The following is a 14,993-nucleotide window of genomic DNA, read 5'->3' on the forward strand; positions in this document are numbered from 1 at the left end:
AAAAATGATGCTTTAATCCTGGGCAGTCCCGGGCAGGGGCGCCAAGCGGTTGCTCGTGAAGTTCTCAGCAACCGCTCGGCGCCCCTTACTCTCCGTGACTCAGCGCGAGAAGACGGATGCCTCCCGCTCTCACCGCAGGACTCCGGCAACAAGGTAAGTGAGAGGGGGTGTAATTTGAAGGGGAAGAGGGGGGGGGGGTGTAGTTTGAAGGGGCAGAGGAGGGGGTGTAGTTTGAAGGGGCAGAGGGGGGGTGTAGTTTGAAGGGGCGGGGGGGTGTAATTTGAGGGGGGTAGTTTGAAGGGGCAGAGGGGGGGTAGTTTGAAGGGGAAGAGAGGGGGGGTAGTGAAGGGGGGGCGCCAGAGGAGTAGTCCGCACAGGGCGCCACAACGCCTAAGGCCAGCTCTGGAAGGACCATCTTCAATAAGCATCTTTTGCAGGAAGAACAACTTTGGTAAAGATGATACCTTTATTGATTTACTAACGTATGATGGATTGCAAGCTTTCGGGACTATCTAGGTATATTATATGATATAATATGCCTGAAGAAGAGACCTACACAGCTTGTAGTTAGTCCAAAAAGATATCATCATTACCAAATTTGCTTTCTCTCTCTCTTTTTATGGCTAACACGGTAACACTCTATACGTTTATATATAAGGATGGCGCATTGCGTTAATTGAGAAATGCGAGGCATGCATTCCAAAAAAAGGAAGTCCTGCTTGATTGCGAAAGACTTCCAAGGTGGCGAAGTATGAGTGGCGGTTCCCGAGGAGGCAGTGGCCTCTTTCCCCCGGGAAACATCATATCATTTAAAAGGAATATGACATTTTCAGAAAAAAAGTGTAGAGGGCGCTTAAATAATTGTCATAGTGGTATCACGTCTGCTAATCCCCGTTGGCCTGGAAAGCACCAAGTATTTCACAAAAATGCTACAAAAAACAAGAGCGGAGAGGATATGCAGAGGGCAGATTAGACTCACACCCCACTAATGAAGACACTGAGTGTGAGGGGGCAGATTAGACTCACACCCCACTAATGAAGACACTGAGTGTGAGGGGGCAGATTAGACTCACACCCCACTAATGAAGACACTGAGTGTGAGGGGGCAGATTAGACTCATACCCCACTAATGAAGACACTGAGTGTGAGGGGGCAGATTAGACTCATACCTCACTAATGAAGACGCTGAGTCTGATGGGGGCAGATCAGACTCATACCACACTAATGAAGACACTGAGTTAGATGGGGCAGATTAGACTCATACCCCACTAATGAAGACACTGAGTGTGAGGGGGCAGGTTAGACTCATACCCCACTAATGAAGACACTGAGTGTGAGGGGGGCAGGTTAGGCTCATACCCCACTAATGAAGACACTGAGTGTGAGGGGGTAGATTACGCTCACACCCCACTATTAAACGGACTCTGGTGCAGGGCCTGGAGCTGGATTGACAGTTTGTGTTATAGCTTTATTTAAACAAACAGGGTCAGTCATAACAGATGCTGGGACTGTATATTGAGACACTTGTCCGTAGAAAGCAGATATTTTCTATGGTTCGGTGGCAGGGGAAACACGTTGGTTTCTGTGTACACAATCTCTGCTAATCCCGGACAGATGGCAACGAGCAGCGGCTCCGAGCGGTACCGAGGCGCCAATCTGTGCGAGGATGAGCGCATTGAGGAGGGGGAGCGCGGTGTCCCGAGGGAGGGGCGTGGGGCAGTCTGCGCACACTGACCGGAGAAGCGCGCCACCTCTGGCGCTCACTGACCAACCGCCTGCGCCCTTCACCCGCGACTATTGTCCTGCATTAACACATCGCGGCTCCGCTGTCACCAGCAGCAACCGTCAGGCGCCATCCTAACGACTGGCCAGTGACGGGCATGCTGGAGATTAACCCTTACCTGCCCGTGGCGAGAAAAGGAGACTGAATATTAATCTCTGCCTGTCCACACAGAAGACTTACATGCTGTGACATTAACCCTTGAGTCATACAGTGTTATTAACCCCAAGCCCCCACCTGTCCACCTGCGAAATTAGCACGTACCTGTCTAGTGCGCATATATATACATATACAATATTAAAAAAGATGAGTATTGTGGCATTTCCCACTCTTTTTTCGTGGAATTGGTCCATATATCAGAAAAATAATACATTTTTATGAATCAATATTCATAAACTTGGCCTTAAAACGAAGTGCTAGTTCATGTTTGTATTTATAACCTATACCTACAAAAAGACATATACACACATATATATACACTCACAGATATACACACATATATATACACACTCACAAACATATGTACACACACGCACGTATGTACAGTATATATATATACATATACAAACACATACACACATATATTTGAAACATATCACAGGGATAATTTAGATAAAAGGTTTGGTTGGAAGATCCTCTCCTGCTGCAGTTTTCTAGACACCAACACAGATCCTTCTATTTTCCCGCAGCCATCACTATAAATACATTCCAAACACACTATAAAGTAACACAATATACACCCGAATTTCACATTGTTTGGTTTCTACCGATTGATGGTTATACGGTACAGACAGAGGCCATGGTCATATTGCTCCTGGAAAAGATGTGTGTTTAGTTAGTGTTTCTTTAGAAGGTGACACTGTTTACTGGGCCAACAGAAAATAATCCCAGAGGCATCTCCTTCCACCTGATGAAGAGACCTTTGAGGTCCCAAAACCTTGTGACTCCATCCAGTTATTTAGTGCACATTGTGACTGTTTTCTCTGTTTATTAGGCTGAGTGCCGGATGCATTAAATGCGCACATCTGTCATTTTATTCTTTCTCTGAAGGCTTCATAACAAAAAGTACAGAAATTTTGTTGTTTTTTTTCCTTTCTATGGCAACAGACAGTACCTGTTTTTTTGTCGTCAGGTAAACGAGTATATCAGAAGTGTGAAGGAGGGCACATCTTAAGTGACTGAAACCTTTGTAAAGGAGGTTTGGGCATTCACCTACCCTAGAAATCCTGTGTCCAGTGCTTTGAGTGTATTTTTCCTCCAAATAGTTTTTGACATAGTTAGAATAAAGCGACAGGATTGATGGATTACGTGTAATGTTATCCCAAAAAGTGTTTCTAGACTGCACTAATCACGCACATGGTGCATCACAACAAAATAACATTAATAATGAAAAGCTGTGTTTGTGTGTGTGTCTGTGTGTGTGGTGTGTGTTTGTGTGTACTTGTGTCTGTGTGTGCAAAATAAATTTTAACCATTCAGAATAAATAGTTCTTTAACATATAGGAAAGGTTCAATAAAAACTCCATTAGGTCCTATTAATGGGCTACTGGTCCGGCCAAGTCCACCCTCCATGCCGCAACAAGGCTTCCGTGCAACCAGAACACTGACTGCACTTTTTAATGCATTTCGGGGCTCTTTCAGATACATTTCTATAGTAAGTGTACTTTGATAAATTTCTTTTAAAGATTTTGTTGATGGTGATGTTTTTATTTAAAACTTTCCATGCAACCAAATAAGCCGCTTGACTATTTAGTGACTGTTCTTTGCTTCACATAGAGCTTTGCCTTGTGTTCTCTGCCAGCTGTGTTATGAATATGGTATGCTTAGGAAGACACAAGGAGTGTGATAAAGGGGTATTTGTCAGTAGAGAATGTGTGGATGTATGTATGTATGTGTATGTGTGGATGTGTATGTATGTATGTCCGCAGGATAGAAGTTGGAAACAAGAGCGACCGGTTTCTTAGCCAGGTTGTTTTTGTATAAAACTGCCAAAAATATAACGCATAATGGTAGCTTCAAAGACAAATGTCATAGAGAAGGATGGTGGTTCCTGGGGTCCAACTCTGCTTTAGAGCCTTCTGAGAACCCACTGTCTAAATCAATCAGCCAATATACATGTATTAGAAACCCATTTTATGTGTGTATACTACAGGGGATTTGAAAGATTACCCCTTCTCCTTAAGTCATTTTTCCCACTTTTGTTATCCTTTGGTATAAGAACCAATTACACAGGCAAATAAAAAGCATATTATATGGGTAATTACCAATACAGTTATGGGTTAAGTTAATATATATATATATATATATATATATATATATATATATATATATATATATATATATATATATATTGCTGCTGATTTAGATGTGGAAGTTTTAGAACACCCAAATAAAGTGAGATTACAGAGTCCTGTATTTTTGGATTAGCCAGAACCATTTTAGGCAACCCAGGCTCACAAATCCATCTGGAATGCAGTTTATTATATTAATAACCACCAGTGTGAAGGCTGTAAAATTGGCTTCTGTATCACCGGGGGGTGTGAGATACACGCTGCACAATCACATGGGATAACATATGAGATGTAAGTATGGCAGATATCATCGGTTGATATAAATACTTCTATCCCCACCATTTACATGGGACCGGCCGATGGACTGAAACCAGCAGCCGTTTGCGATCTACAAATAGCCTACTCCAGGGGTATTTATCTAGAACTGATTGACACACGGACTGGAATGAAACCTCTTGGCGCATAACGAACGAGCCGTTAGCCAAGAGTCAAACACAAAGCAAATACGTTGTGGGTTCCGAGCAGAGATTGTGTAACGGGAGGTCAGGTCCCTGGGATGGGCGCAGCTCGCGGGGTGCGGTGCATTTCATCAACACGTTAGAGGTGATGGGGCCCATGCTGGTGCATCTCTCGGGCCACACTGGTGTACAGGGCACCGGGCATTATTATGGTGATCGGTGAACATAAGAGTGTCAGGGATATAGAACTGACTCAGAGCGATACAGAATCCACGGTAATATACATGGCATTGTGTCAGGTGGGTTGTATAGCGCTCTTGTGTAGGTGTACCCTGCAACACTACAAACACAGCAACAATCGCAGCATCCTGACACTGATCAGTGTGTTTCCATGGCAACACCAAGTGAAATTAACCAGGTGTCACACTTTGACACACAATCATCCTATTGCTGTTATATGTGATCCCCATGTATCTTCTTTTGAACTACCTGGGCATTAAAAGAGGGAGAAAAAACTCATCCCTCTGGTGCCAATAGGGTTAACTCACACACCTTTTTCTACCCTGTTACAGCCGCGCAGCCCGGGAGCTGGCGGGTTCTATAGAGCACAGCCGCAGTTACTGCGCAGGCGCGACTCCTGCTACCAGGGACGCTAAGCCTTGGAGATACAGCAGGAATCCGAGCCTCTGATTGGATGATCGCGCTCATTTCCAACAGGGCCCCCGATTTATAAATTACATCTGACAGCTGGCAGGAAGGGGTACCGGGACTCATTTCCCACACATTGCGGTTTCTGGCAACGAAAAGACAACTTTGGAGCAGTGCTGCGTCAACTTCACGTTAGCATTCGTGATAAAGTTAATATCCTTGTAAGGATGCAGAACAGGAGGAAAGCCTTTGATAGGCTATGTCCAAATAGGATTGTGGATCTACAAAACAGACAGAACAAAAAGCCAGTGAAGGTCGAGAAAAAGGTATTTATCATTATGCCGCGTAGACTCATTTCTACAAATCTGCAGAGAAACTCAATGCAGCCAAGAAGTGCAATCACTGAAATGCTGCTCTTGTTTTTTTTAAGCAGGTGTCAAAAGGGTTTTATGCAGGTGCCAGTGGATCAGTGTCTATCTATGTGGATCCAGATCCTAATACAGAGAACACAGGTAAGATCTGCTATGCAATGTCTATCTATCTATCTATCTATCTATCTATCTATCTATCTATCTATCTATCTATCTATATCTCTCTACATATCCATTATCTATCTATCTATCTATCTATCTATCTATCTATCTATCTATCTATCTATCTATCTATCTCTCTATCTCTATCTCTATCTCTCTACATCTCCATTATCTATCTATCTATCTATCTATCTATCTATCTATCTATCTATCTATCTATCTATCTATCTATTATCTATATATCCATTATGTATCTCTTAATTGTGTATTGATGCTTGTGCTGACAGCGGTAGATCATATGGAGAAAAGTTAACAGCTAGTATTTTCTGCCAGCAGCGCTTTCCACAATTGACTGGCAGGACCTGGCTGACTGTGACGCTGTCATACAGCAGGACGCCGCGGGGGGCGCTCTCACCCAGCAGGTAATAGCAAACCCAGACACACTCCAAAGCCTTTGATCGGTTACTTGTAGTCCGACCCCTAGCTGCGAGCGGCATGTAACAATATGCATTAAGTAACAGCACGCCCCGCTCCTGCATTCCTAGCACCCAGTCTGACATTCCTAACAGCATGCAAATGGTTAAAAGGCAGGAGCATCTCTTTGTCTCAAGATTATTATATTGCGATTGGACATTATGCACTAAATTGCGAAATGTTATCACCGATCCAGGATGGGGGGAACAGATTATTACAGACATAAATACACTGGCGATTAATGAGGATTCCGCTACTAGGATGTAGTATACGTGTAACGGAGGGGTGCTCATTGCTTGCATGTATCTGTGTGCAGTGGTATGTACTATATGGCCAGGTGTGACAACTTGTGCATTTGGGTTAAAATATAAGCCTGCTAGAGCTTTATTAGGGGGGGGGGGGCAGCCCGTGTGTACAGCCTGTGTGCTGCTGCATCAGGCTATGTACATGCACCCAGGTGGTAAATCGTCGGCAGGTGCACCGGCTGCATTCAGCCTCAGCTCTGTGTTGTGGTAACGGCTCCGGGGTTACTACAGAAACTGCCCAATCAGTTGGGGTAGAGACGTCCAGATTTAGCCGGTGCTGCTTTATACCGTCCTGGCAGTCTGAGTTCAGAGTGTAAGCTCTTGGGGCTACAAACAAGGAGCAGTCTAACATCGCCCCTTTATTTAAAATACGCCCTGACAGTTTGACAGTAAGGGTACACCCCATATGTGCCCTTATGGATTATAAATGTACAGAGTACCCTAATGACATATAGAGAATGAATACATTTACAAAGTAACGGAGAAAGTCAAATATAAGAACCCCCCCATATATATTATTTCACTTGGATCATATATAGCGACAAACATCACTTTCCCATAACACGTTAAGGACGTTTAAATGCCAAAATATAGAGTGTTGCAAAGCTGGCTGGGAGTGATGGGAGTTGTATTCCGCCTGCGTCAGATGGACAGTTTATCTGTAGTGTTTCTGGCAGAAACAATCCCAAACATAAGCCTTCTTCAAACAGCCCAAGTGCCCGTCCTTCCGCAACCGCGGGGCTACGAGCCAACGACTATATATAGAAAGCGGAGAAGAAAGGAACGGGGAGGGGACACGAAACAATCACCGCAACAGCCGAATCCGCCGCTTTATTGCACTATATATTAAAAATATATATTGCACTATTATACACTATACATTATACACAATACATTATATGTATATTTTACATTAAATATATTATACAATTATTACACAGTGACAACAAAATAAACAGCTCTGTCCCATAGAGAAGGGTGCCAGTCTTAAGTTAACTGGCTGTGCTTCTGGCATTCTACTGGTTAATAAACTATAAGACTGGCAGTTTATGGCACATTCTAATTATGCAGCCTCTGGAATTATCCAGGCGTCGGGCGTATATAACGGTCATGGCGGGTATTGTGGGGCTGAAGATGCCCGGGTTATTTGTCGGGCTGTGTGTATCAGGGCTAGGAGCAGGGGCTGCCTGGGGGCTTTGGCAACCTAACAAAACAAAGCAGCAGCCCACGGTGATGTAGAGCGTGGGGGTAATTAGCCATGTTCAGTGCCCTAAGTATTGTATTTGACTTGCGCCAGACTGCTAGCGGGGGGCTCCTTTATCTTGCATTGTGATAAACTGCGGGTTATCCGCCCGGTGCCCTCAGGTGAAACTCGGCACTCAGGGGAAGGCAGCCCAGGTTAATCTGTCACCCAAGGCTGTGAGAGAGAGCTGACTGGCTGACCGTCATCCAATCAGGAGTAGGCATAGGATGTATAGGGGCAGCCCTGGCTGACAGGTTGCACAGAGCCCTTATCAGTTAGTCGCACCGTGGGCAGGAGCAGCTCTTAGTTATTTAACATTAATACTTCGCGATCCGTTCCTTGGGATTGTATTGAGCGCCTGGGACATGGCAGTGCAGACATGTCAGCTCCACTTCACAACCTATGGATACGATGATTTCCAGGTATGTGATCTATGCCATCGCGATGCTCTGAGGGGGTTTGTCTCATTGGGGTCGCATATAGCTAAATCCATATGTCTCACGTGTGTGTTTCAGGGACATTGTCTGCAAGACGCGTCTCAGTTCGATCTGCAGGATTTCAGAGATGCTGTGGATAACTTTATCACCGGTGAGTGTACTATATATGTGTATATGTGTATGTATGTATATATATGATTATGCGTGCATTGATGACTTGAGATAATTATGAGGATTTTTATGTTTTTTTAATAAAAATCTGTTAAACATTTTTTTCAAGAAGAGTGAATGTAACAACTTGGAACACTGAAATACCAGATATTTTGAAAAAACAAACTGTCGATTAACCCATATTATACCGTAGTATCTTAGTGTATCTCTCCTAGAAATAAGCAATTTACAGTAACCATAATGAATTAAAGTTCATGTGTTAGCTGGAGTGTCCATTTTCATGGTTATATTTAAGACAATGTATAGATTACAGTATCTGTATGGGGGGGGCCAGTGATCTGCTTGGCATCGATACAGTTTCAGATACTGTTGCGAATTGCTTAGTAATTGCAGCATGTGGGGTGGATTTTGGGTGTGGAGTTGATTTTGATGCCATTTTTCCTCCCCAGACCAGTCCTCCCTCATGCAGACTGCTATGGGCTCTGCAGACTTCCAGCTTCCACCTTGTGATGTGTCCGTGTTTGACCCTTGCATGCCCGCACCCCAGCCGGCCCATCTCCTGCCCATCAACGTCCAGCCTATCCCTACGACTGAGCAGTACTGGAGAGACGTGGCTGATCACAACCAGAAAGCCCTGGGGAATGCCTTGGTGGAAAATAACCAGGTAATGAAGACAGTTCTAAATACTTCACACTAGAACAATAAGGGCATTAAAGAGTTAATGTGTGTCCTTTACACACATATTGCATCAGGATTTTATCCGGCACACACACGGTGTTATTCTGTTAGCTTGGATTCACAGCATTACATGATTATTTGCTAGACTGTTGTACACACTGGTTCTAGAGGTGCAGGGATCTGATCTGGTAATCTGACCAGGATCCTCTCTTCCCACACAGCTGCACGTAACCCTGAGTGAGAAGCAGGAAGAGATCGAGTCCCTGAAGGAAAAAAACGTCCAGCTCAAGGAACTGGCTAACCAGGCAAAGCATCTGGCCTCAGTGCTTGATGTAAGTACGCAACCAATAGAGGGATTGTAAGGGCTGCAGATTTACAAAACACCCATAGGAGGCGCACAGTTACGTATAACCCTAAGCTTTGGGCTCGGCACAATCGTGTGAGGTTTACATGGTGGCATGGTGCAGGACATTGTTTGGAAAGTGCAGTAGATAAAATTCACACCCAGAATCAAGTTAATTCTGGCATTTTATGGACTCTGTTTACTGCTTGGGTGAAACCGACAAAGGGGTTTATTCACTAAAGGGGGAGTTAGCAGAAAAGCGTGCAGGATAGTTCTAGTTTGTTTAGGCTCCTTGACGACGTCACATTATGATGTTCAAGCACCAGTGAGTTCCTGCTGCAGAAAGACCTTGTCCGGCTCTATATTATGTATTGTTACATGAGAGATATTGCGCCAAAGTCCCCTCTCCCAATATATATATATACAGGGCCTTAATTGTTGGAGAAACCTGCAAGTATTGGTCCTTCAGCTAGTTGATTTCTTAGGTGTCCCAGAGCCACCATTTCTGGATAACTTTGCTTTTGTAATGATATCATATATAATGCAGGGTGTTTTTAGACAGGACATGCTATATGATGTTATGTAATCAGAAATGTAGCAACTAGTTACAGTGTGCATTAGTTAAATGCTTGAGACTGTTTTGGCCACGAAAGGTGTTCTCTAAAATCTTGCTACTTTGATCTCTTTGTAGAAGCTGATGTACCACAAATCCAGAGGGAATGAGAAGCTTTCATCTGACACACTGACAACAAGACAATCAGTGAAGAGAAACTTAGAGGAATACTACCCTCAGAGCAACGAGCAAGCCTGCACCCAAGTGGATGAGATTTTGAGGGAGATCTCAAAGAAATGCAATGCTGCTCTTATGGGCAGCGGCTACCCAGAAGCCAAACGTCCCAAACTTCAATCCGAGGAACCTATGGATCGATCAGGAGACAACCCCACGCAAAACATCAAAATGTGCGGGGCATTCCAAGGAATAAAGACAGTCACAGGACACAACTCAGTGGATCTGGTGCACACTGACATTGAAGAAGATATCTCCTTCAGGACCTCCATAAAGGATCACTGCACCATCCGGACTCTGGCTTATCCCCAGGGAAATGCCTTCACAATCCGCACAAGTGGAGGAGGGTACAAGTTCAGATGGGTTCCCAATTGAGGATAGCCACAATCAGCTAACTACACTTCCAAAGTCTCGTGGAATCGCCAATTATTTTCTCATGATGGTGCTTTCTTGCCGTAATGACGGTTATCCGGTTCGCCACTAGAGGGCGTGCGACGCCAAAACCTCCTGCTAATACACCGTACAGGGCTTTGGGAATTGCCCATTACATAACATTGTATCCGTGTCCGCTGGTAGTACTGGATCTAAAACAGCTCTCAGGGTCTAGTAAGACTGCAGTAACCCTACGACTGCCAGGTGTACATTCCTATATAGTAAAAGTGTTTATTGATGAGTATATTGTCATTGCATTTTAACAATCAAATGAAGGAAATCTATTTTGGTGATTTGAAGTTCTAAACATGTTTATATAAGGAGTATCAGTAAAACAATACTCCGTTTTTCTATTATTTTAATTGATTATATGGTATTCACAGCCACAGAATAAATTTCACCCGTGGGGTTGCACTTTTACAATTAGCCTTACTTTCAGGAGATAGTTTTTCTCCTGCTGAAACTCAGTGGGATCTGTCTGCGCCAGTGTTAAGTTAACGTCTTAATTAAAAAAAATCTAAGATTATTCCAACGAGGTCATAACCACTATTTTTCGTTTTAAAGTGCTAATATTAAGGTGTTAGAAACGTATTTATATTATGGAGCTTTTAATTATTTAATAATGTGTTGGATTCCTTTAATGCTGGAAGTCCATTAATCCATAACACCCATTATATTTAGTACCCCTTGCTACAGCTGCATTAAGGAACAAATTTGAATTTAGGAAGAATTACATTTTTGCACTGACTTGTAACTTGCCAATTTCTGTTTTAATTGTCTCAGTGCCAAATGGATGCCAACCCTGTGGACACTCAAAATACTAAGCCATGTTTCTCAGTAGAACTAATGTACACAGCAATTGTACATTAAATAGTCAACTGCTGCTTAAAATAATATCATTGTGATTTGAGGGTTATATGTTCGTTTGTAAATACCATTTGTAAATATATTTTGTTCAGTCATAGTATTTAGAATGTTTTTAAACACTAATATAAAACGTTTGTGTAATTTAAATGGAACAGTTTCTTTTTTACTCATTTTTATTGCAAATGATCTATGTTTTATAACAATTTTGTAACTCCAGCAGCTTATGTTAAAACAGATATTGTAAAATCTTTTACCAAATGAATATTTTTTAAGTAAAATAATTTATACACACAACTGTGATTTATTTTATTTATTATGTATGAGTCTATCCTATCTATAAAAAAGCGCATCACCCTGCTTATAAAGGGTTTAAAAAGTAAATAATATTAAAATCTATTTTAATTCATTTTTTAAATATTTTTATATGGTGAGCTATTAGTAATTGCGTAATTCACTGTATATCAAAGCAATGGTTAGCTTTTCTGCATGCAATGTATACATTGAAATGAATCTACTTAAGTATCTCAAAAGTGAAATACAAAAATAAGGAAACAAAAAACAACATAGCTGTTCTCATAAATAATCAGAACATTAAATATTAGATCATATGTTATATTTGATTTGTTGTAACCATCCAGCAGAGTTTAGCGTATTTTCAAAACTGGCTGGATGAGGACAGTGAGGAATTCTGATGGGAAAAGTGGGGCAGGAAGGTTCATTGGTTGCTATGGCAACTGCACCACTCCTAACAGCTTGCCCCCGAATTAGTCTTTATATAACCCAGTTGTGTTTTCTTTTCTGGTGCTAAGAATTTGCTATGTATTCTACTCTGACTGCTTAATTGATGTATTCTTAAATAATTTTAACTTTATGACTTTAAAATTGGTCCAGAGAGCTGGAGATAAAATAAGGCTGGAATTATGTCTATAGAATAATGAGGACCATGGCAGGTGGGTTGAATCCTATGAAAAAAAATAATGTATTGAATCACTTTGGAAGAACAGCATATAGAATTACGCTTTATTGATCATAATACCTGTTCATTCTGTTTTTGTGCGTTAAACATTCAATTAATTGTCATATGATTAGTCTAGAAATCTGAAAGGAGTAAGTTCATCAATCATTCATGGTCCTGCTCCTTCAGATGTTTTACACAGAGGTCACAGCGTTTGTTCTGGAAATGGGGGCAACATATTCTCTGAATACACTGCAGCTGCATTTTCAAATCATTCTGTAATTTATAAAAATTCGGCTGTGAAATCAAATCACACCCCGTGGCGGCACTGATATAACTGATGGATTGGGATAGATATGACATGTTTTCAGTAGGAGAGATAACAGTATGGGCAGATCACAGGGCTGATGAAGCAGACCTTAAAGGAATGCGCTGTTACTTCTCTATTTACTCAGGATCTGCCGCTCTAAGCCGCAGGTGTACGAAACTCACCTACTCAAAATCAACAACGCCGTAGAACACACCATTACAGCAGTCGGGTGAAGGCAAACACTTCTTTTCTAATAGATGCTCTTTGGTACTTTTCTGCTCACTGCGGTTCTAATTCTGTTGCAATCATCGCCAAAAAATGATGATGGATGCAAAGTTTGCCATACTGGTATTACCGCCAGTACCGATGTGTGATACGATTGTGATATATGCCCACAGAAACCAATGCGACATTCTTATCTTATTCCAATATCTCAAAGCTAACACGTGTGAAATTTATACATTTCTGGCTGTCATTTAAGACCCACATAAAGCAAATCTAGATACATGCAACACATGGGTTTGCCCCCCTAAGTGACCTGCATTATTTTCCTTCTAAAATTTTATATTGTGTTTTTTTCATGGGCAGGTAGAACCTTCTCTTTGTACCTCTTTTTTAATAGTCTGTTTTGAATACGTCGAAAAAATAAGAAAAAATTCAATTTTGTTTAGGGATGTTGCTGGAGTTTATGTCCAGCAACATCCCATGACTAGAATAATATCTCACATGAATAGGTTTTTAATGAAAATATACTGCCTCATATCCTACATTAATTTTGAACTTTTTTAATGTATATATTTAGTGGAAGATTTAAGTGGCACCTATTTTTTTAAATATTTTTTTATTATTATTTTTAGACTTTTTTTACCTGGTGATTCCTCTGAAGGTGTTTAAAACACCCCCGGTATCCCTCTCATAGTGACATCACTGTGGCCCATTTAATTATTTAATATTTTTACATTTTATTTAATTGTTATTTTTTTTATATATATATATATATTTTATTTTTTTTTGAAGATCCTAGATCCTGCTGACACAGGAGACACACTAATCTCCTGTGTACTGGTGGGAAAATGTCCCCACCTGTGCAAAAACCGTAGAACTTAGTTTTTCCTCTTTTTCTGTTTTATAGGACGTAATTGTATGTACTAAGGTCACTAACCGGTTAAACTGCCTTGTGGTCTACAGTAGAATGTCTCAGTCTTAAACACCCAGATGTGCATTGCCATTAAGACTCAGCTTAGTGTGGTGTTTGAGCATAGAAAGTCACCAAAATATCATGATTGATAATAATGGCAGCCTCTAGGTCTGCAGATAAAGGAAGTTTACTGGAACAAAATGAGATAAAAGCTGTATACAGCTCTGTATTTTCTCAGTGGTAACTCTAGAATTGTTATGAACATATGTAAAGGGGGGGTACTCCGTAACTTGAAGTAAAACCAATTATTATTAATGGGTGGCATTCAGAAGTGAACGTCCTCCGTTTTTTTGGCTGGGTTTCTGTGAATATCCATATTTGCCCAAGAAATATCACCATCAACAGTAACTTTACAAATGTTTCTATGCTGCCCCAATTAAGGCGTCAACTTAAACTGCGAATAGTTACTGCTTTTCTTTCAGTTAAGCTTGCCTCACTTTTGAACTTTTCATAAGAGGAGCAACCTATACTAACTCAGAGTTTTGTGAATCAAATGACCATTGTACTGGTAATTGATTTATGGTTCTATATCAGAGTCTCGGCTGAAACACTCCATGTATGCTCAGGGTCATTTACTTGCCTCATCCAATTTTTTTGTCCTTCTTAGAAACTGCGTACGTACTGAACAAGTGGGTGGAGGATCTGTAAGGCACGAATATGTGACAACAATCTTTTTCAAGCAAACAACACAAAAGGTAAGATTTACGAACGCACGCTAGTAAAACAGAAACACCAGACTGAGCAGAGTGCTGGTGTCAGGAAATATTTGAATTACAATCTTCAAGCAGTTATAAATAAAAGAATCAACATAGCTCAGAGGGAAGTCTAGTTATTTCCTTATCTTGGTCATAGACCATAAGAATTCTGATGACCCATAGTTTCCAAAGCATAAAGGGTCATAAAGGTCATAAAGGGTCACTTTGAGAAAACGAATTCATACATCGACACCATCTGACTTTATTTTTACGAGCAAAACATCAATAGAGGCTAGTAAAATAGTATCTTCTATATCCTCTAAACAGCTGTGCAACCAAGTCGAATGTCTCTGGTCTTGATTATTTCTCAAGAACCCACTGATCCCCC

At 41.4% G+C, this 14,993-nt stretch overlaps 1 protein-coding gene across 1 annotated transcript; it reads left to right on the plus strand.

Annotated features, from left to right (window-relative positions):
- The first annotated feature begins 5,404 nt into the window (after positions 1-5,404).
- On the plus strand, positions 5,405-10,523 carry LOC149278785 (multicilin-like). Its single transcript, XM_089501729.1, has 7 exons — positions 5,405-5,503; positions 5,611-5,689; positions 6,044-6,132; positions 8,248-8,320; positions 8,790-9,004; positions 9,240-9,350; positions 10,053-10,523. Exons 1-7 carry the CDS (start codon positions 5,405-5,407, stop codon positions 10,521-10,523), a joined length of 1,137 nt encoding a protein of 378 aa, XP_089357855.1.
- The last annotated feature ends 4,470 nt before the right edge of the window (positions 10,524-14,993 follow it).

Source organism: Sceloporus occidentalis, unplaced genomic scaffold (assembly GCF_023333645.1).
Source record: "Sceloporus occidentalis isolate IW3139 unplaced genomic scaffold, rSceOcc1.0.p SCAF_180, whole genome shotgun sequence".
NCBI lineage: Eukaryota > Metazoa > Chordata > Lepidosauria > Squamata > Phrynosomatidae > Sceloporus > Sceloporus occidentalis.